The following is a 24,760-nucleotide window of genomic DNA, read 5'->3' as shown; positions in this document are numbered from 1 at the left end:
ACTACAGAAGCTCAGAATACAGTTACATATTTTGATGTAAAAATTCAGCAATTTATTCTGATTCCTTGGAGTCTGATTTCTCATAAGAGCAACATGTGTTTTGAATGTGATTCCATCCAGCTACAAAGAGATTTGTTATATGTGAGTGGTCCGTACTGCCGAATGTTTTGATTTGGACTTAATGTAACTTGAACAACATATCTTTTGACATTTAGGTTCTTTACCAATTCATAACACACAGGTAGCCATTTTTGGAAAGTGAGAATAAAATTGTAAGTCCTTGAAAATGCATGAGATATCTCAATACCTCAATACTATACATATTCCTAAAATATTTATGACAAGTTTATATAATCTCTATACATATTCCAAAAATATTTATGACAATAAGTTTATATAATCTCAATAAAGGTAGCATACCACAATAATATTAGGCTTAAATTCCTTGGGAAAAATACGTACATAAAATCTGAAACTTCTAAAAATTAACGAGAATCTACACATAAAATCATAGAAAAGGATTACTGACAGGCAGTTTAACCAGACTACCCTACTAAGTCATCTTATTCCCTGTCAGTTTTGATACTGTCCATTCCTAGTAACTTGTTTTACTGCCAAATGGGAAGAAAAAGTCTGTGGAAGACAAGTCAAAAGCTTTAGTCTAGTTTTTGGCTTTCCTTTGCTTCTTTCCCCTTGAACTTCAGTTTGCTAAAATTTTCATCTAAAAAAATTCTTCAAGCACCATTTAGAAACTATGACTCAATGGCAGTGGTACTTTTTATTAGGCCCTCAGTCTTCATTAGCTACAACTCTATAAACCTTACAAGTTTCAGCCACCTGCCTATTGTTAGTGGTGTTTGCGCTTCACACTGATTAAAGATGTTCGTTTACCCACAATCCATTTCATGCAGTTACAGTAATTATTCCTTTATATGATACAATATTAGTTTTGCTTTTGATTTCTGCAAAGAAGCGGTGTACATCACACACAATACAGTATGCACAAACTATCCACATGTAATTTTGACCCTTTTCTATGGATGAAGTAATTTCATGTCATCAGAGCATCATCAGTTGTTCACTGGATACTGTTATTTCATTAAAATCTGACAAGGTTCAGAAATGTGTAGAGTATGCTATGAACTAGAATATATACTAAGAAAATATTTTGGCCTAAAAACTGCCTTATACATATCAATTCCCTAAAGCAGAACAGGAACAAAAAAAAAAATTGAGAGTACTACCCATTCAACTAAAACAGCTTGGTGAACTTGACATCTACACAAGTACTTTCCATTGATCTATCATTACCTGCACTGCTGGAAGCCAGTTTTAAATCCAACTTCAAGTGAGCACTAAAGTCTAGAACTGTGAACCAGTCTTCATAAAATTTAGTTTGCTTCCTTTTTTCACCACGTCTAATCCTGCTTCAATTTTTATGAATTATTTGATATCTCCTTTCAAGGGTTATGGTAACAATTTAGGCAGCTAGTTATTAACATCAGACATGAGAAACTCTCACACACACACACACACTGCCATAAGGGTGTACATTACAGAATGGAGAGTATGAATTCAAAATTTAAAGGTCAAAACCAAATGTTATAATATTCTAGGAAAAATACACCCAAACTAAACTCAACCCAAGAATGGCATGTGTATTGGTAAACTTGATCCTGAAAACAAGGTACACAAATAGGGATTAGAAAACTACAGGACCTTCATGGTAATGGGTCTACTTTACTATATGCTACCATACTTTTTCATGCAAATGTTTGGGTCCAAGGAACTTTCTTCAAGCTGAAATACCATTTTTCATTCAGTTTTTATGCAGTGCACAACACAGCGCCTTAAATACACCATGTGTGTACACATACATAATAGTATATACAGTGTATATACTGCAGCAACATAACCAATCAACTTATGTAAATCAATAAATCTATCTTAGATTGAAAATGAATTACTCCTGCTTATACAAGTCGCAAGTACCTTTAAGTACATACAACAATGGATGAAGAAATAACTTTTATGAATGCCGTTTCCCAAAATTCATTTGTGTGATTTTTCCAAAGGCTGTCAATGAATGAGGCATTCACAGCATGCCTGAAGAAAACAAATGCTTATGGGTACTGGGTGATCATGGGTATGGGTGACTGTGGTGTGTTTGTCATGACGGCCAGCCAAGCGGGAAAATAAACTTAACAACTGGAAGGTAACAAAAGAAGGTACAGTCAACTCACTATTTGGAAGCCATTATGTTTCCTTAGTAACACAGCCAAGGCATCAACTCCTAAATTATCTGAATTTTCTATAATGTTATGTTCTTTTACACTTTAAATGGTTTAAATAAAAAAGGGAGCCAAAAATCTACAGGTTCTTACTTTCAAGAAACATCCAAATACTATTGTTAATTCTTGCAGAAACATGGGTACAAAATCTGGCATTTTACAATGTTTCCTTGCATACATACATAACCTAATCCTCTCTAGTGTGACTTATGTCCTCAATATGATATTGCTGTACTAAAGCTTCACCTAAATACTTTTGGAAAAATTTACCATCACTAAGGGTGAAAACTAAAGCAAGTTAACAGAACATTCCAACTTCCATACAGAAATGAAGCATTTAATATAAGTAATCATATAAAAGCACTTAATGCTTTCAAATGGTGATTGGTGTGTTTGGTAAGTGGCTAATTTACAGTTGATGCAAAGGCTGTGAAAGCTCTCAAAATAAAAACCTACCAAAAAGGATTAACTGTAAAAGGGAACAAATGTATAAAACTCTTTCATTTCACTCAGAAAATTGTTAAACAACAGGACGATTGCTTCACTTTAATGGGTGACATGAATTTTAAAGGTTTCCATTTGAAATACTGCATAAAGTATGAGTGAAATTAAGAGCTATATACTCTCTTTGTCAAGTACAGAGAATTAGCAGCATAAAAGCAGGGTCACAATTGTGTAGGAACATGCTCTCTGCTTTGGAAAATATATTTTTATAAAGGAAAGAAATAAAATCCATGAGTTAAAAGGGCAGCATTAAATGCAAAATAAAAAGAAAAAAAGTTAGGGGAGAGGTTTGTAAAATATTAATAAAGAATCTATTAATGATGTCAATGGTCTGTATCAAGAAAACCATTTTAATAATAAAATAAATTATGTAAGCAAAACATAAAAAGAGTAAAAGAAAACATTGTACTTAAATGACAACTTCAAACAGCTGCTTTCCATAACCTCCTAACAAAAGATTGAGGCGAGTTAAATAATTTGCAAACTAAAACCAGGTTTCCAACAATGAAGCAGCTTTTGAAACAAGTTGCCATAGCGTTCCTTTGAATAACAAATATTAAATAAATCAATTAATCAAGTTTGAAACAAATCAAGACCCTTCACCTTTTTTTTTTGCCCAAATATTTTTTTGTTAGTCAATACCAAAAAATATCAAGAAATGAAAGAAACAAATTAAATGCAATCATAATAAAAGGACTACCGTAATAACAACTGAGTAAGCATGGCAGCAGAATAATGCCTGGCTGAGCAGCATGAGATGATGTGCGAACCTTTATGAGAGCACGGTCGACTGATGGATGTGTGGGATGAGGGGTAGACGTCCGCACCTTGGAGATGGACACCTGGGAGGGAGAGTCCCGTGGACCTGGTCCAGGAGATGACGACGAAGCAGGGGAATCCTTTCGGATTATCTCAACCTCTTTTGACAAGTTGAATGGGAGGTTTAAATTGGCCGGAAGCCCTGATAATAAATTAGACGATGAACTGTTCATGCCGGAACTGGATTTGCTGCTACTGCTAGAACCATTATTTCCACCAGTGCTGGTCAAGGTTGTTCCTGAAAGTAAATAGTTTATCAGCTTACACTTACAAAGAAAAAAAAATTTCTTTAAATTTTTTTTAGTATTGAAACACTTCCTGTTTTCAATTTTCTGGGTATAGCAACAATGTTCCAATTTTTAAAGAGATTAAACCAGAAAACTCACAAAAGATTAAGGTTTAACTATTCGCACTCAATTCTTATGCTCACATACTGTACTACCGTATGACAGCCAAAACAAACCTTTCTGAAGACTTACCCCTAGCCAAAAGATGTCTTTTAGCCTGAAGAGCACTGTCTGATAGTGCATCAGCAGATGCAGATGATGATGATGCTGCTGCCATTATCTTCACTTGCTGCTTGTACTCTCGTGATGCTTTAATGTGAGGAGGAATTGCCGACAGTGATGCCTGAAAAGAATGAAATGTATTTCAATTCACTTGGCTGATTACACAATTCACTTGGCTGATAACACAATTTTATAAAAATATAAATGAATGCTACAGAATACCTTAAGATGACCAATCCACAATTTTTTCAAATAGCAAATTATTCATGTTCACTTTGAAATTTATTTATTTTTTCTCCACTGCCAAAAAGCAAAGCTGCAGCTTTTAGGTTGTTTGAAGAATAAATGGTGACCAGTGGCAGAACCACACTTCTTTAAAATTGTTATAAACCAATAATTCATATTCAAAAAGACTTTGAAAACTGTTGCAAGTACACTATAGCACCAGGAAGAATAAATAATTTCACTTCCATGGTGTAACAGAAAAACAGACAAACTTCTTCAATGGTGTTACAATCATGATTCCTTTTCTACCAGCTAAAGGTTAATCAGTCTAAACACCAGGATGACAAAAGGGCTCTTTATCACACACCTGAAGACACTGCATTAAAGGTAATTCATAATGGTGAAAAACATGTTTTCTATCCAATTCTGTATTCAAAAAATTATCTCACTACAAGTGGTGTTGGATGTAAATCAAAGAAGAAAAAATTAGTTTTCTTCAAAACCTTAATACTTATCCCTCCTAATATGAAAGATCCATTTTATTTATGGCTCCATGTGTAGTACAACTGAAACTACTACAATGTGCAGAGACTTGCTACAAGATGAGGGCAATGAAATACACACACATTCGCTCAAGTTTTCGCCAGGACTTGCCAATCATATAATGACGCCAGACCCTAGTCTGACTTAAAATTTATCATTAAATGTGCACTTATACAAAGCTTCTGGCAAACCATAAATTAAACCTTGAAAACCATCCTTCATGTATCTTCATCCAACAAGGAATAGGGGGGCAAATGCATCATATCTTTCCAGGTGACAGCATGCAATGTCCATTCTTGATTCAAGAACTAAGACTTGTTTGTAACTCAAATATTACTTTAATAATTCTTCAAACCATCAAAGACTACAATTCTGACAGCAGATGGTTTTCAAACTGTCTTCAGATGAAATTTTTAACTTGATTAGTAACTAGCGCTAATGCCTGACTCTAGGGGCAACTCATAATTCAACAATTCCATCCTTCTAGAATCACTACTAAAGGTTGGATTAGAGAACTGAAAGTAGAGGATATACTGGACTACCTCAGAGTGAAGCTGTAAAAATTAACCAAAAAATGAATAAGACTTAGAACTTCAATGTGCGCGCACACACGCTGAAACGCATATTCAGGGTGAGCAAAAACAAAATGGAGGTGGCACGAAGGTGAAGTGGCTGAAGTTGAGAACAAGAAGCACAACAACATTATTAACATTTATTTACCAACCAACAATTATGGACTTAAGTACTTCACCGACTGTAGCCTGAGGATATAGTGGTGAAATAAAACATATCAAGGACGTACACTGCAGTTGTTAAGAGAGGGTGGAAAGTAAGATAAAAGAAACATATGGAGGTGGAGATGCAGTAAAAGGGATGAAAGGAGTTGCAGTTAGAGGAGGCTGAATGAAAGATGCAAAGAACCTTATGTAATGCCTACAGTGCACTGCGAGGTGAAGAGATGTGAAGAGATGGCACTAGCCCCCTATGAGGTGTTCTGATGCAGTTCTCATATAGTAAAAAGCTTTTTTTTTTCTTTTTTCTTTTTCCCACATTGTTAATCATTTCAGTAAACATGACTTCCATTCAATTTAGTTGGGGCTTTTACAGAGCAAATATTTTCTTAAATCTTATTCTGATGCAATATAAAGAAAATAAGCGCCTACCCTTGATGTGGGTTGTACAGAATTCACATTTACAAAGTACTATATGATAAAATAATGAAAATCTGGGTCCCCTTAGATGCCATGGTGTCAGCTTGGCAGTGGTGTACTTGCAATACTAAAATTACATAAGCATGAAAAATATTCTGATGGGATACAAAATTTAATTAAGGCAAGCAAAAACAGCACAATAATACACATGAGGATGATAGCAAAAATTCCAGGCATGTCCAAATGTGTTATGAGGAGAGCACAGAAAACTTCTTCACCCTCTCCAAGTATGGTTACTAATGGTGTTTTGATAGAACATATGTATCATTCAAACCTGTACATAAGTTTAATTATGAGAGGTCATTTCTTTATTTTCCACTTGCAAATGTCATTTCTTGTGATATAAATAATGAAAAATAGTTACAAAAACCAACAAAGAAATTCTTTAGCCACTTTTGAGCAAAAACCTAGCTACAGTGATTTGAAATACCAATACTTTAAAGTATTAAAATAACAATAAAATATAGTGTGTTTAGTAAATTATTTCATGGTATTTGAAATTGTAGTTTTCATAATTTCCCATAAGCTTTATTCATAAAAGTAGAACAATGCATAAAGAATTTTACAAATGGGAAAGGTAAGGCAGCTGTTTTTCCCCATTACATACCTAATTCTCTATTAACGTGAACTTCCAAATGCAGAAAATTTTTTTTGAAAAAGCAATACTACTATTGAAGTATTCAATAACACTCCCACAAAAGGTAGTAGACTGGACTGACAGCATTCACACTCAACATGCATTCCAATCTTCGGAGGAGGAGGGTTACACAATCTTTTATTTTCTATTTTTTGGCAAATGGACTTTCAACCCAGTCACAGGACTGACCTATATTATTTCTAAGCGCATATACTGGAATGATATCTGAAACCTTAAGAGAAATGAAAATGTTTCTTTAAAAAACCTACCCAAAAGGCTGCTCACTACAAATTTACTGACCTTATAAAGCATTTCCATTCCATCGGGTGGGCAATTAAGAATTTTTGCACAAGTCTGTGGCACGTAAGATCCAGACAGCCTTACAGTGCATACCCAGTGCTCCTATGATTGATATCTAGCTTTTGTGGAACTTCAAGATATAACCAATGCTTACATTACAATAAAATTTTGGGGTTGGTTCATTTCTAGGGATGCTTTCAATTTGTGCAGGGGGTTTCAGTCATTATTGTGTGTATTCTGCTATCCCTAGTAAGCACCTATCTTAAGTTCTGGGTGTGCAATGGTTTTCATTTCAATTAAGATTCACATTTTCAAACATTTGTCACTTTAAATTTATTTAAACTATATGTATTCTTCCTCAATTTAGCTAAAGCTTTTTTTTTCTCTCATCCCTTACACTAAGAAACAACAGGCTACAAAGTGTAAAGTGAACAGCATTTTATTGCCATAATTGTTGATCATATATGGATAAGGACCCAACACACTGTATCCATCCTGAAGGGGTCAGCACAGATCTCCACAGGAGCCAAACTGAGTCAGTAGGATTGGTTAAGTAGTTCATAAACAGTTCCTGTCTGCCAACAAGAGGACTTAAGTACCTTTAGTCTGTCCAAAGCATTGCTACAAGGTCAAGGGCAACATCATTAGGGAAAGAAGCTCGGTAAGAGCTGATTCTTTGTACAACCATTCTTGATTCAAAAAGTTCCAGCAATTAAGCATGTAGTTCACCATTTTAATATGAATAATTCCAGCCCTGATGAAATGTGAGTTTGTCCAACTTTAATAGTCATACTTTTTCTCTTACAATACTGTACCGGCAGTTCCTGGTTATCTGCGGGGATTCTGTTCTTGGCAGGGTGCTAATAAGCTAAAACCTACATTAACAAACTCTGCAATTTATGGTGCTTACTAGCACATAAAACTGGATCGCCATTACCCGGGACTGCCAGTATATTGTTTTATATAAAACAGTTCAATATAACAACATATCAGATCTCATAAGTCACTTTTTCAAATTTAATTATAATTTTTTTCATATTTTGCTTACTTCTGTGTCCAACAACAAGAGGTGCATAATTCTATAAGTCCCATAACAGCAAAACAAAATCTTTCTTTCTTCATGGATTTGCATGAAAGAATGAAAGGTAACCTAATCAACATGTGAGGACTACACATGCACAGTGAGGTAGATCACGGACTCCATTGCACAAGAGGAAAAATATACACTTAATAAATTCGTAAACAACAAATGAACTAGATTTTTCATGCATAAAAAACCATACTGGAGAGGGATGAGGAAGCCTTAAAAGATACAGTATGATTGGAATAGAAAAAGATTGAGCCGAATGAATAAGTTTCATCTTTTAGATAAGATGTAAATTCCCCGCAGAGCAAAGGATTATCCGATTCCATTAGAGAACCCTAATTAATGATGGACTGCTTTATAATACACACACACACATATAGTATATGTATATAAAATATGCCACATCAAGGTTAAGCATTTTCTCCACCTACTTCTGAAACCCTAGCTATTCTCTACCACTTACTATAATCAAGCCTCTTTCTCTCATTGCCATTAATAAAACAACTCGACATTCAAAGATGGGAACATGGAGTAACCTCATTAACAAAAAAAAAAACACAATTTCCCTACCTTTGCACTCAAATCTGGCTTAATGAGTGGTGGAGGATGAGAAGGTGGCAACTTAGTAGCAGTAGTATTGGATGGGAGTTTAGTGAGAGCGGCCTTTGCATCATTGGCTGTTCCACTGACGTTCTCCTTCATTATCTGTAAAAATGCACACTTATAACTGGCCACATATTTCAAAACCACCATAAATTTATATTATGTACATATATGTATCACAAACCAAAACATGCTGTACATGAACCATAAATAGCAAACAAGCATTTTCTTTCCTCATATCTCACATGCAGTAACAGATTAAGGGTTAGACATAGTACTTTAACCAAAGACATTAAAAGCTAGAGTCAAGTTGGATAGGGGATTTATTCAAGTTTATTTCTATGAGACTAGAGTCATCTAGAAAAGACACTGACACCAAATGCCATCACTTTCAATGACTAAGAATATAAATATAATTGATACAATGGAAAAAAGTTGGATAAATCAGCACTACATAAACCAACTAGGAAAAACATAAAACAAGAAGACCCAAGTATTGAGGGTAAAGATTTCTGGGGCAGATAAGAATTGCACCGACACTGAAAACACAGGGGAAGAATACGTTTGGTGGTGATGGTGAAGTTAGTAAATGTGAAAGTGGCATTCATAAACAACCATGGGATCCCCATTCCACTCTCTCAACCTTTATAGAAAAAACTTGACTAATTGCATCAAGTGAACTGAAAGCTACAAGAACCATAATCAATATCATTAAGTCTAGCAGCTTCCTATGTGACCTGCGCCTCAACAAAATGGGTGACTCCCTTACTCATATTTACCCTAATTGATCTCAGCATCTTAATCAAAATAAATTAGCTGAAAAATTAATTTAGAACGCAACTCGGATAGTTTTCTAAGATTGGTCTTCTGCTCAGTGCCGCCTGCTAAGTATGGAATGAACAATGCATCAAATATTCCTTGCATTCAAAAGTCTTGTTAATGAACAGGAACCGATAAGGTATGTTCATTCCACTGTACAGTCGATATCTATGGAATATTTCATTATGGCATGATCAGGCATGAATCTTCCACAATGTTTCAATAGAGCTGATACTCCCCAACATGGAAGGACACTCCTCAGTGAAGCATTACATAAGTCTCAAAGTGCTGATCTTGTCACAACAACGTGAGTCTTAACACCAATCTCAGAGTTAACTGCTTTTGATTTGGGTTCTAAACTGTTGGATGGATGTGACTCCTCTCAAAAATCAAAACCCTACTAGCTGTGGCTGCAGGCCTCACCTGGGACTGCCTGACCTTCTTGAGGAGTACCAGCTTCATCTCCTCATTGCGAAGCTCTACCTGTAGTTGACGCACCAGCTTCATCTTCTCTGCTAGTTGCTCCGGGCTCAGCTCCTTTATGGGGGCTATTGGCGGCATTTCGTCATCATTGTCATTTCCTTCGCTGACTCCGTTGTCCGAGTCATAACCGTTGGACACGACCACCCCATTGACTTTTGGCGTTTCATTTGATTCTGACTCATGATTTTCATGAGTATTATTCTGGATTTCTGCTTCTAACCTTGGTCGAGATGTAGGTGGCGCTTCGCTTTCACCTGATATTTCAGATTCCTCTTCACCTAAAAACAAGATTAAAAAAACTGTCAATAATGCTCAATAACGCACTCAGCAAAATGAAAGAGACTTATCCAAATAAATAGAGAGGAGAGAGAGGAAGAAGACGAAGAGGAGAGAGAGGAGAGAGAGAGAGAGAGAGAGAGAGAGAGAGAGAGAGAGAGATAAGAAATGTAAGGCCTGATAGACTATACTCAATATGTAACCTTTAAAAAAAATACCAGATTCGTATGACTTAATAATACTTACACCACAACACACCAGCAAGTTACCATTACCAAGCACTGAAGAAAAAGCAATCTTCATTCTACTTAAAAATGTCATTTTTTGCAAAAAATGTTTACATATCCAAGAAATTAAACTGCAATATTACACAGATAAAGATTCACTACCTTTGCACACACAATACTTAGTAAAAATTACTTCTTTGGCAATTGCTGGTGGTGGTTCCAACAAAACGATGAAGATACAGATAAATGACAATTGACAATACTTCAATCTTCAACAAACTACTGCAAGACCTTGTAGAGTTGATAATTAATTATACAATATCAAAATTATCTAAGTACAGTTGATAATGAAATATACACTATCAAAATTATCTAAGTTCCCTCATAATATAACAGGCCAAAAAGTAGCAAATTTAATTAATAGATCACTGAGACAACAAATTTGAGATGGAGAGTAACAACCAAACCAAAACATGGTTTGCAAATTCATAGTTCAGTATTGATTAGTTTGAATTTCTATACCGAGAGATGAATTTGCAAATCTTGTTTTGGATTTATTGTGGATCTCCAACTCAAATTGGTTATCTCAGTGATCTACTAATTAGAACTGCTACATTTTGCCCTGGCATATTTTGAGAAAACTTGCATAATTTATAATTCAGTATCAACTCTACAAGGTCTCTTGCAACAGTTTATTGACGTTTGAATCAATGTCAATTACCAATTGTCTTTCCATCTTAACTGTCATCTTGTGGGAATCCTAACAAGCAAGTGCCAAGCAAGTCATTTTTATTAAGTACTGTGTGTGCAGAGGTGGTGAATATTTAGCTATGAAATGTTGCAGTTTTAATTTTGGGATAGATGAAAATTTTTTCTTGGGAAAACCAAAAATAAAATACATTAATCCCCAATACAACCATCTATATACTTATCAGGTTCACTATAATTTTTCCTAGTTACAATGGGCATCACTTTCAGGGCAAATTAGACCTACAATAATTTAACATTTAACAAGTGGTCCCCTCTCTCAAACAAAATTTGCCAAATTTCATCAACAAAGATTTTCCAAGGCATCACTTCAATAGTAGCAAAAACAATTCTTACATTATTTGCATAATATTTCAAAAATGGGGATTTTCCATAATCAACTGTGCCTTATCCTCTTCATATCAAAAACATTTTCTGTTTTCTTCATATAGCGAAAACTATGAACACGAAGTGATTCCAGTGCTACATTTACTGTCAAGGCATTCACCACTACACTTTAAATTTCATGTTTATATATACCATCTAGAACTGTCATGTGACTGAACAGCAAAAAGGGCCAGGGGTTCACATTTGTCACAGCATTCAGTATCTGGCTCCAACAAATTTACATTAATTTCCGAGACTTTTTCCTTTGGTGTGGTTATTCATTATTGGTTTGCATGTAGTTGTTTAAATTTTCCTGATGCTATTATTCAACAATTACAAATATATGTATAACCAAATTAAATATGGAATTAACTGTACATCCAAGTTCTCATGATTACTAAAAAAGACAATGATTAATTAGACAAACAAAATACCAAACAAATGCAATTGATATCACTTTTATTTGTGATGCATGTAAGAAATTTTAGCCAACTTTTAGTACTTTTAAGTGTAAACTGAATTATCAATTTAGAACAACAAGTTTTATGTTAATGCATTTTATGCATTACACTGCTAAATTATATAAATCACACTTTGGACCAAGTTCCCCTTCCCCCGTATATAAATTTTCTATGGTGGTTATATGAAATTGGGACCAAGCGAGATCCAAATGCTCCAAAGTTAAGTTTCTAAACCCTATTCCCTATATTCATCAGTGGTCTAGTTTTTCCCAAATCTTTTGTAAATGTTCTAAATGCAGATGATGAGGTAATTAACCCTTTAACGCCAATTGGGTGTATTAAACATAGATATAAATTGTCTGTTGGGTGCCGATTGGATGTATGGTACGTCGATATAAAAAAAAATTTTAAAATTCGCGGAAAAAAAGTTATAGGCCTACTAGGCGAAAACTTTTGAATCACGCGCCTTGGGGGATGCTGGGAGCTTACGGATCAAGGCGTTATTTTGTTTACAATCGTTAGCCAGGCGCGCAAGCGCAAATTTCTCTCTTCTCACACTAAAAAGTATCAGCGACACATCTCCGAAATTATTTCGTCACTTTGACATAATTTTTGTACCATTTTATATTAGCCGTTACATGGAGTATTATATATGAAAATGTGGGCAATTTCATGTACAATACAACAAATAACTCATGGTTGTAGCTTTTATCAGTTTTGAAATATTTTCATATAAATAAAGATAAGTGCCAAAATTTCAACCTTCAGTCAACTTTGACTACCGAAATGGTCGAAAAAAGCAATTGTAAGCTAAAACTCTTATATTCTTGTAGTATTTAATAATTTACCTTCATTTAGCAACAAATTGGAAGTCTCTAGCACAATATTTTGATTTATGGTGAATTTAAGAAAAAACCTTTTTCCTTATGTCCGCACAGTAACTCTTCCAAAAAAGTAATAAATTTTTTCATCTGATTGTTGTAATATTTGCACCATTTTAAATTAGCCGTTACATAAAGTTTTTTATACGGAAATGTGTGCAATTTCATGTAGAATACAACTAAAAACCCATGGTTGTAGCTTTTATCAGTTTTGAAATATTTTCATATAAATAACGATAAGTGCCAAAATATCACCCTTAGGTCAACTTTGACTCGACCGAAATGGTAAAAAAACGCAATTGTAAGCTACAACACTTACAGTCTAGTAATATTCAATCATTTAACTTTATTTTGCAACAAATTGGAAGTCTCTAGCAGAATATTTCGATTTATGGTGAATTTATGAAATAAACTTTTTCCTTATATCCGCGCGGTAATTCGAGAAATAAACTTTTTCCTTATATCCGCGCGGTAACTTCGAAAAAATCACATTTTTTCGTCCGATTGTCGTAATGTTTGCACAATTTTAAATTAGCCGTTACATAGTTTTATATACGAAAATGTGCGCAATTTCATGTAGAATACAACAAAAAACAACCTATGGTTGTAGCTCTTATCAGTTTTGAAATATTTTCATATAAATAATGATATAGAAAAAATTCGTCCTTCGGTCAACTTTTAACTCTACCGAAATGGTCAAAAACTGCAATTGTAAGCTACAACACTTACAGTCTAGCAATATTCAATCAATTACCTTCATTTTGCAATAAACGGGAAGTCTCTAGCACAATATTTCGATTTATGGTGAATTTTTGAAAACAGCTTTTTTTACGTCCGTGCGTTACGAATTCATTCATCATTTTGTGATAATATTTTGTGTTGCCTTGATCGTTTTACAATGTGCTGTATACCAAAATGATCACAATTTAGTGTACAATACAACTAAAAAACAATTAACTCGTTAGCTTTAACAGTTTTGCTCACAGCCCAATTTGTATACAATTATATGAAATTGTTTTTCATGCTGTCATATATCCCAATATCTATATCTGATAGATATTTTTTTTCATTTCTGATGGTTGCATACTCAACTTCAGGCAATGACAAAAAACGGAGCCAAAAATGAACTCTTAATCTTGAAAACTAAGCGGGTTGTGATTTTATTTAAAAAAAAAAAAAAAAAAAAAAAATTCCGCTTTAGCGCTTCACTCGCGAACGCCGCCAGCATACGGGGGAGCGCGAACGCCGCCAGCATACGGGGGAGGATTTTTAAAATACCGCTTCGGCGTTTAAGGGTTAATTCAGATATGTAATCAAACAATTCACATAAGTTTAATTACTATATACATATTTCTATAATCTATTTTAGTGTAAACTGTCAGGGATCTATTGATCAGTAGTGCATATGCAAGTTTCATCAAATTAATATTTTTTATGGTTGGGGAGCTATTCAAATGGCTCAAGCTTTGGTCATCTTCATAGCTCACAACCATCAACCCAATCTTACAAACACATACTTATATACAGTTCAATAGACCACTGAAAATTCAAAATTAATTACCTTTACCCCAGAAAATTTTCAACTCTTACTATATCCAAATATTAAAAGAACGTTTTAAGCAACAGTTTCACATCATTAGAAGTTGAATTGTAGTGACAACCCTATACTAATAGTACCTATTGTTGTGATTATGAAAGCTTACTGTAGTGATAATAAGCAGGGAAGTTGCCTAAAAAAAAAAAAATTAATTTAGAGCATAAAGGAAAAATCGGTGCCCTTAGCAGCTCAGAACTTTTTAGCCTTTTACAACTTCCTTCTTCATCTTGCTGTCCTACCTCACACTATTAGTTTTTAGTTCAACTGTGGCATTTTCTCTTTCACCTTTAGATCCTTGTGCTCCATCTCATTTATTTTCTGGATCTCTATCTTGCTCACCAATCACTATATAACAATCACTTCATTGCTTTATTTCCTGTAAGTTTCTCAGTGCTTGTTTAAAGCCTAATTTCATAAATGAATAAACCTTTTTTACAGGGCTAATCTTCAGAACTGAAGCATCCATCTTACTTTGTGTAATGTAATATAACATATAACTAAGATTTCCTTGACAATAAACTAGGTGTAACACTAGTTATGCTCCACTGAAAATGAGAAATACTGCACAAATGGAACAACCCAGGACCCTTCTTTTTTGAGGATGTAACAAACCACTATAAATAAGACACGTATAATGTACATAGCGAAACATAACTATTGTAACATGTTACTTTACTTTAATTCGAAGGAAAATAATGAAACTACAATTACCAAAAAACCAGAATCACACAAATGACTAAGTCAATATAATAACATGGCCATATATAAAACAAAAACTGCTTCATATTCTCGATTCTGCCAAATTTCATTAATATGCTTCTTATTATTCTGGAATAATGGGCAAGGCTTTACAAAGGTACCAGCAATTTGCAAGATCTTGCTAACCATCCCAAGCCCAAAAAGGCAAAGGGACATCATCAACAAAACATGTGATTTCCAGCCCTCAAGTAAAACATTAAAGGCATCTTCCAAGATACAATTTTAAGCTCCCCCTCCCCCCCCCCCCAAAAAAAAATAAATAAATAAAAACGAATACATCAGACTTTCAACAAACATCACTAACTTCCAAGCCTTGGAATTTAAATGTGTCCTTGCATAGTTTGGATATGTAAACAATATTTATGCAGCTATGAAACTTACCTTCCCTTGCTCTCTTATTGGTAGCAGGTTGACTACTGGATAAATCCATAACATTGTTGGATGCTGTTGAGGTGGGTACATCGTCAGTTCTTGCTTCCTGATTCTCCTCTTCAGCTGTAGCTTCATCAGATGTTAATGAACCATTATTAACAGGGGCACTTTCCTGACTGCCCTCCTCTTCTTCCTCATCCCCTCTTCTGGAAAAAAAAAATCTACTTTAAAACAACTAAAAATATATATATATATAGTATATATGAATTAACTATTAAAAGTGGCTACTGCCAGCCTTTTACTTTACTCAACCCAAGCCTGGCAAAAGATAATACGTACATATTCTTAAATACAATACCATGTAAGTACTGATAAAATAACCCTATAAAAAACCCCAAGCAAACACAATGCTGTACATTTGCCCAATACTTACTGCAGGAGAAATTTGACACAGTGGTTCAGATTCCAAAAATAACATGTTGCAATACATCAAAGTTTGTAAAGTAAAATGTAAAAAATTACAATGCATAACAAGAAAGGCAACTTGGTGAACTAAAAGTGACCATGCTAACAAACAAAATCTACTATTGTAATAGAATTAAATATCAACAAAAATGCAATTTTCATAGGTTTACGAGAAGCACAACACTTAAAAATGCTACATCCCTGTAACAAAACTGCTAACTTATACTGACAATTTCAATCACAAATGTTGAATGCAAGAGGTATGCTGTTAATAAAATTATACAATTTCTTCATGTAAACATGTGGAACCTATCATACTGACTGAAACTGAGTCTTTGCAAGCATTGTAATGTTATCAATTGGTGTACCAAATGAAGGCAGACTAAAGTAGTATTATGTTTTAAACCAAATGAAGGTAGACTTAAGTATTATGAGTTCAATGAACCCTCATTCAGACTTGTATTTTCTCATGAACTTGACGAGTTCAATGAACCCTCAGACTTGTATTTTCTCATGAGCTTGACAGAAATATTTATTCCGGAATAAAATAAAGGAACTAGTATTTCGAATTCCACATCTGCAATGAGGCACCCATAAGGAAAGGATTAACTGCAAAAAAAAAAAAAAAAAAAAAAAAAAAAAAAAAAAAAAAAAAAAAAAAAAAAAAGTTGATCAAATGGGACTTCAAGGAACCTTTACTACATAAAAAGGTCAAGAAAGGCTTCATGCTTTTCAAAAGTAACATCGTTTGTAAATTACATAAAACATCACACGACCAAGTTATTCTCCAGACAATTTCAGCTATGAATTTTCCATATATATCTTTCATCCCAAACCTACATTGAGTTTAAATCAAGGTTTTATACAGTCCTTTTGTTTTTGAGTACAATATACTCATCTACCACAGACTGGGCTACTTTAATTGTGCAATTCCTACAGAGCATCTGAATACTCAACTTAGAGTTTTATACTTCATCATTCATTAATGAAATTAAACACTCATATATTCAAAATGTGTGTTTAAAATAAAACTAAAAGATGCACCCATGGTAGTACTTGCATTAAAGTTTTTCTTTAAAGTTATTAGGCTGTCCTCCAATTATCTAACATACCATCCATCTGAAGACATTTGGAAATATTTTCCTGATCTTATTTTAAATCAAATTACTTCCAAATATAACATACATACAACTATTCATCTGTCACATATAGAATGAATCTCTCTTATTTCAAAGATATTTCAGTACTATTTACTAAAATATAGAAGGCTAAAAGGGTCAATGTCAGTCCTGCAAAGTTACTTTATTATATTCAGTTCTGATATACTATTTGCTCTAATGGAAGAGGATCACCTAGAATAGTCTCATAACAGTGGCACATGAAAGTTTGAAAGTGCCAATCTGAAATAAGCACAGCAGGTGAGAACTGTCTGTGTTGATTGCCTCGGGTAGGTATGGCATGTACTTGGCAAGATTCCATAGTTTCCCCAGATGCCCTCTTTATCTATCTGTTCTTATTTCACATTCAGTAATGAACTTTTTCGAGATCTCACGTAAATGGTAGAATATGGGTACCGCACTGTACAAGGTGTAATATGCCTGTTAACGCAGCTATACTCAAACTGTTTTAGTGTAAAAAAAAAAAAAAAAAAAAAAAAAAAAAAACTAAACTCATTTTTTATTACCATTTATTATTGCAAAGATAAAAATTTTATTACTAGCCACTATTTTCTTGGTTATACTTTCATTAATACTGTGAAGTATAAAATTGTCATTTACAAAATATATGACACTCTCATATACATAAACTGTACTCTGACCCATCAAATGTCAAGAGTGAAAAAAAATATGCACACACAAGTTACTCATTTAATAAACATCCCCCCCGCCCCCGGCCCCCCAAAATTAGGCAAAAATCTTTAATATTTTGACAACTCATTGGTAGCTACACCTGCTTTTTCCTCGAAGTGCTTTTGCACTTACTTTCCTTATCTTAATACTTTCTGTCACATCCCTAATTTGTTTGTTTACCATGTAATCAATCATGAAACTTCATTTGTGTCTCAGAACAGTATTACAGAATACATTTATGGATATGTGTACATATACCTATAATTCATCATATCTTACTGTTAAGGAGTTTAATCAGGATGGCCAGAAGGGTTTTCTATGGTATATGACTACAACTACATTTCATAAACTGCAGCCCTTTAAAAATTCCATATTTGAACATACCAAAATTGAAGAAGATCCATAAAAAAAATTTTTAATTATATTTTTTTTCTTTTACAAAACTTCTGACATCTGCTGCTGGTTGAAAATCAATACATATTTACTCAAAATTCCGCTCAGGTGTTGGTGTTGAGCTGCACTCTTCATACAAATATTGAATATCCCTAGTTCAAACAAGTGTGAGCAATTTAAAGATGTGCTAATATTCGTTTGATGTGGCACTTTGTCGTTTATTAAAGAAAGATGACGACTTTAGACATCAAATATTCTCCTCCAAAATAAATCCACCAGTTTATGGGCCATGTATACAACATATGTATTACCAGATGTCTTAATTTGCTCAATGACATTAACCTTTTCTACAAAGTGCCTATGCAGGCAACTTCTTAAAGGGATGAACCTTAAGCACAATTTGAAAAGGCAGTATACCTTTCTAATATGTGCAAGGCAACTGTCCCTCAACATTTTTTATTATGCGAAGGACAAATTAAATTACTCAAAAATTCAACTTGTAGCTGAATTTTTTTTTATTTTCTTAACTTAAACGTCCCAGATTTTAGCTTCTCTACTGGCCATCAGGCTATGCAAACAGTGCTTGTTTATTATTTGTTTTTGTTTGTTTGTATGGTGCTTTTTTGTTGCATGGAACCACCAGCGGTTATTCAGCAACGGGACTAACAGCTTTACGTGACTTCCGAACCACGTCAAGTCAAGATAAAACTTCTATCTCCAGAAATACACATCTCTCACTCCTAAATGGAATGGCCGAGAATCGAACCTGCGACCACCGAGGTGGGACGCTAATACCAACCAACCATGCCACTGAGGCACTAAAGGGTTGTTTATTATGAACAAATTAAGCATACATTGCCTTATTTAAGCAAACCTCTCTCTAATATAACACAAAAAATGTTCTATTCTGAAAGACAGAGACCCCAGGCCACAAACCAGCATCATCAAAGGTGCCAGTCTTCGATATAACTTAAGAGTTGCTACTTCAAGATTTGCCAGATTTTGAGGTTGATGTGGATGGCATTTGTTTTCCAGGATATACAAATTAGTGTGACTGGAGAGCCATTAGCCTTTGAATAATGCTACTTATGATTAATGAGGTAGCATGAAAAAATTTTAATCTGTGAACACATCATTTGTGAAAAATCCCCCCCATTTACTAAACAAACAACTTAAGCAAGTTCCTCATGCTATGTATGTGTTATAGAGAAAATATGTGAGACCAACTTCCCAATTCTTACTCTTATACAATACTATGGTGCTGCAGGATAATATAACTTGTGAAAAATGATATTGTTAAACTACAATAAAGTTTTGTACATACTTACCTGGCAGATATATACTTAGCTATAGTCTCCGACGTTCCCGACAGAATTTCAAATCTCGCGGCACACGCGACAGGTAGGTCAGGTGGTCTACCTTACCCGCCGCTGGGTGGCGGATGTACGAACCACTCCCGTAAGCTTGTCAGATTTTTCTCTTCCACCTGTCTCCTGAGGGGAGGCTGGGTGGGCCATTAATCGTATATATCTGCCAGGTAAGTATGTACAAAACTTTATTGTAGTTTAACAATATCATTTTTGTACATGAACTTCCCTGACAGATATATACTTAGCTGATTGGCACCCTTGGTGGAGGGTAAGAGACAGCTCAATAATACAGGTAAGACGGGAAACAACTAATGTTGTAGGATATAAAAACCTTGGTTCTCACCTTTTCAGGATGAAGACTTCATAGATACTATCTCTGAGTCTGCATTGCCTGGAGAGCTACAGCTAGGACGTGACCTGATGCTGAAAGACTCTCGGATCTACCACTGGGATATGTGATCCCCTATTGTGGTAGAATCCAAGTCGGATGCTGTTAGAGGGACCTTGTCCGCTTACCTAACAGATCCTTACCACTACCTCTGCAAGGAGCCAAAACCCACCAGACCACCTAACCAAAATACAAAGGGTTAATATTACGACAAAAAGAGGTGCCTCCTGCAACCTCTTTCAGACAACCAAAAAACAACAATATAAAATATAGGGTAACATAAAAAAAAATTTACACAGGATAAGTTTCAGCTCCCTGCCCCAGCACCGAATCCGCCGATACGAAAGGACCCAAGGCGAAGCATTTATCATATGTGATTTTTACATCACGTAGGTAGTGGTTTGCGAAAACCGATTGGCATCTCCAAAAAGTCGCCTCCATCAAGTTCCGCACAGACATATTTTTTCTGAATGCAAGCGAAGTTGCGATGGCTCTCACCTCGTGAGCTTTCACTTTCAGTAGTCTAAACTGATCTTCCTTACAGGCAACATGTGCCTCTGTAATAAGGCTTCTCAGAAAAAAGGAAAGAGCATTCTTCGACATGGGCCGAGTGGGTCCTTTACGGAGCACCAAAGTACATCTTGATTAGCCTTAAGTTGTTCCTTCCTCTTAAGGAAATACTTCATAATTCTCATAGGGCAAAGAGTTCTTTCAGGCTCTTCCCCTACTAGAAAAGATAAACTACGAACTTCAAAGCTCCTGGGCCAAGGGCGTGATGGGTTTTTCGTTCTTTGCAAGGAAACTTGGAAGAAACGAACATACCATAGAATCTTCCTTAAACCCTACATTGCCCTCAATAGCTTGGAGCTCACTCACTCTTTTAGCTGTAGCTAGGGGCCAAAAGGAAGATATCCTTCTTCGTCAAGTCCTTGAAAGAGGCTAAGCCAGGAGGTTCGAATCTAGACGATCCAAGGAATTGTAGGACTACGTCTAGATTCCAGTTCGGTACTACATGAGGACGCTTAATGGTTTCAAATGATCTAATAAGATCATGCAGGTCCTTATCATCGGATATATTTAAGCCTCTATGCCGAAATAACCGCCGCCAACATACTGCGGTATCCCTTAATAGTTGACACAACCAGATGACATTCTTCTTTGAGGAAAATAAGGAAATCCGCAATTTGGGTCACAGAGGTACTGGAAGAGGAAATGTTCTTCCTCTTGCACCAACGTCTGAAGACATCCCACTTTGACTGGTATACACGCAAGGTGGAAGGTCTCCTCGCTCTTGCGATTGCTTTAGCAGCTGCTGCTGAAAAGCCTTTCGCTCTGACCAAACTTTGGACAGTCTGAAACCAGTCAGACTGAGAGCGAGGAGATTTTTGTGGTACCTGTCGAAGTGGGGTTGTCTGAGTAGATCGCTCCTTAGCGGGAGCGATCTTGGAAGGTCCACCAACCATTCCAGTACCTCTGTGAACCATTCTTGGGCCGGCCAAAAGGGAGCGATTAAGGTCATTCTCGTTGAATCGGACTCTACGAACTTCTTGATAGTTAGCCCCAGGATCTTGAAGGGGGGAAACGCGTAGACGTCGAGTCCGTTCCAGTCTAGAAGAAGAGCATCTATTGCTACTGCCTCTGGATCCGATATCGGAGAGCAGTAAGGATCCAGCCTCTTGTTCTTTGACGCTGGCAAAGAGGTCTATGTGTGGCCTGCCCCATAACTTCCACAGGCTCTGGCATACATCCAGATGAAGGGTCCACTCTGTGGGAAGGACCTGATCTTTCCTGCTGAGGAGATCTGCTCTTACATTCCTTTTCTCCCTGCACGAACCTGGTGAGAAGCTTGATTCCTCTTTCTTCTGCCCACAGAAGAAGGTCTCTTGCTGTCTCGTACAGGAGAAGGAATGCGTCCCCCCCTGTTTCCTGATGTATGCCAGAGCTGTAGTGTTGTCCGCGTTGACCTGCACTACCGATCTTCTGACTTTGGGCTCGAAAGCCTTCAGAGCCAACCACACAGCCATCAACTCCTTTCTGTTGATGTGCCAGGCTACCTGGTCCCCCACCCAGGTACCTGACACTTCGTTGGTTCCCAGAGTTGCACCCCACCCCATGTCCGACGCGTCGGAGAACAACACCAGGTTGGGGGTCTGTGATTGAAGAGACAGTCCTTCGCAAAGAGGTTGGGATCTGTCCACCATAAGAGATGTTTCTTGATGTCCTGGGATAACGACAGGGAGAACGTCAAATCCTGAGAACGACGACTCCAATTCCGATGAAGAAAGAATTGGAGCGGTCTCAGGTGCAACCTTCCTAGGGAAACGAATTGCTCCAGAGAGGAGAAGTGTCCCCAGCAGACTCATCCACTCCCTCACTGTGCATACTTCTTTCCCTAAGAAGGTTGTTACTCTCTCGAATCCTCGGGCTATCCTTTCCTGCGAGGGAAAAGCCCGAAAACTCAGAGAGTTCATCTGTATCCCGAGATACACACACTCTTGCTCGGGAATTAGTGATGACTTCTTGAAATTGACGAGAAGTCCCAAAGCCTTCGTCAATTCTAAAGTTACTTGTAAGTCCTTCAAACAACGATCTTCTGAATTGGCCCTTATTAGCCAATCGTCGAGGTACATGGATATCCTCACCCCTTTCAAATGAAGCCATTGAGCCACATTCCTCAAATCCCGTGACACTTGAGGGGCCGTCCCGAGAGGCCCGAAACACAGGCCCTGAACTGAAAATTTTCCCCCCATCATGAATCTGAGAAACTTCCTCGAGGAAGGATGGATCGGTACGTGGAAGTAAGCGTCCTGAAAATCCAAGGAAACCATCCAGTCCCCTGGACGAAGCGCTGCCAGCACTGATGAAGGCGTTTCCATCGTGAACTTCTTCTTTTCTACGAAGAAGTTCAGGGCGCTTACATCCAACACCGGTCTCCATCCCCCTGAGGACTTCGGAACTAGGAAAAGGCGGTTGTAGAAGCCCGATGAATGATGGTCTGTCACTAGTTCGATAGCCCCCTTCTCCAGCATCTGATCTACTGCTAGATGGAGAGCTTGATTCATGATGGGGTCTCTGTACCTGGCCGTCAGTTCCCTTGGGATGGTCGTCAAGGGAGGTCTTTCGACGAAAGGGATGAGGTAACCTCTCCTCAAAATAGAAAGGGTCCAAGGATCCGCCCCTTTTTGGGCCCAGACTTCTGCAAACTCTAAGAGTCTGGCGCCCACCGTTGTTTGAAGGACTTGCAAGTTATTTGGGGGCTTTAACAGACTTGGCGAAAGTCTTACCCCTTCTTGAAGGTTTACGACCTCTAAACGTGGAGGTTCTTGATGAAGATGCCCCTCGAAAGGGTTCTCGAACACTTGCCTTTTCCTTCTTAGCCTTGGTAGGGAAGGAAGGGCGAGGTTTTCTTGCCGACTGTGCCAAAAGGTCCTGGGTGGCTTTGGCCGAAAGTGACCTCGAAATGTCCTGCACTCGATGTTTCGGGAACAACTGAGTAGACAGAGGAGCAAACAGCAAAGAAGACCTCTGAGCATGGGAGAACCGACTTCGTTAAGAAGGAACAGTAAACCGACCTCTTCTTCACGATGCCTGCCCCATAAAGGGAGGCGATTTCACTCGCTCCGTCTCTTACTGACTTGTCCATACAAGACAAAACACACATAAGATCATCTGGTGAAATTGACTCTGGCACTTCAATTTTCTTGGCTAGGACTCCCAACGACCAATCAAGGAAGTTAAATACTTCTAGCACTCTAAACATACCTTTGAGCAAATGATCCAATTCGTTCATTGCCCAAGTCGTCTTAGCAGAGTTAAGGGCAGTTCTCCTTGTCGAATCTACCAGTGCCGAAAAATCCGAATCAGCCGAAGACGGTAGACCCAATCCTAAGGGCTCTCCTGTTTCGTACCAGAAACCAGCGCGTCCTGATAACTTCGAAGGAGGAAAAGCGAACATCGTTTTCCCCGCTTCTTCTTTGGAAGCCATCCAGGAACCAAAACTCCTCAGTGCCTTCTTCATAGAAAGAGTTGGCTTCATCCTCACACAAGAAGAACTCTTCGCTGTCTTCGCCGTTGAAAAAAGTGAGTGAGGAGAAGGAGGAGCCGTAGGCGTAAGGGAATCCCCAAAAACTTGTAAAAGTAGCTCTGTAAGCTTCTTGTAAGAAGAGACAGCAGCAGAAGTGTTCGGTTCCTCATCCGAACCTTCTAGGACGTCTTGTCGAGGCGAGCGCGGAAGATCCTTAGGTGACGAAGGGATCCTAGCAGGAGTTGAGCGAGAGGTTGGAGAACGCCCTCTCTTAGAAGAGTTCACATCCACTGGAGAACGATGAGAAGATCTGGGAAGTATACGATGAGACTCCCTCTTCGAGGTATACGGAATCTCAGCCGAAGGAGAGGTAGGGCTCCTACTCCGAGAATTCTCGGAAACATCCGCAGGGCGCTTACGAGGAGGCGAGCGCCTACTATACTCTATGCACCTATCCTGGGGCGAGCGGCTGCCAGGAGAAGAGCGCCTATCGAGAGCAGAGCGCTTGCGCGGCTCTCCATACCTGTCCAGT

General features: G+C 37.0%; 1 protein-coding gene across 1 annotated transcript in view; it reads right to left on the bottom strand.

Annotated features, from left to right (window-relative positions):
• Window positions 1-24,760, bottom strand: part of LOC135206162 (transcriptional repressor p66-beta-like) — a 52,608-nt gene that overhangs the window by 12,211 nt on the left and 15,637 nt on the right. Inside the window, 5 exon segments of the mRNA XM_064237442.1 lie at window positions 3,566-3,852; window positions 4,094-4,244; window positions 8,697-8,831; window positions 9,972-10,309; window positions 15,748-15,944. Of these exon segments, the coding sequence (XP_064093512.1) occupies window positions 3,566-3,852; window positions 4,094-4,244; window positions 8,697-8,831; window positions 9,972-10,309; window positions 15,748-15,944 (1,108 nt within the window).

The sequence above is a fragment of the Macrobrachium nipponense genome, chromosome 29 (assembly GCF_015104395.2).
Source record: "Macrobrachium nipponense isolate FS-2020 chromosome 29, ASM1510439v2, whole genome shotgun sequence".
In the NCBI taxonomy this organism is placed as follows: Eukaryota; Metazoa; Arthropoda; class Malacostraca; order Decapoda; family Palaemonidae; genus Macrobrachium; species Macrobrachium nipponense.
The sequence above is the reverse complement of the archived record's forward strand: the minus strand, read 5'-3'. Positions and strand labels throughout refer to the sequence as shown.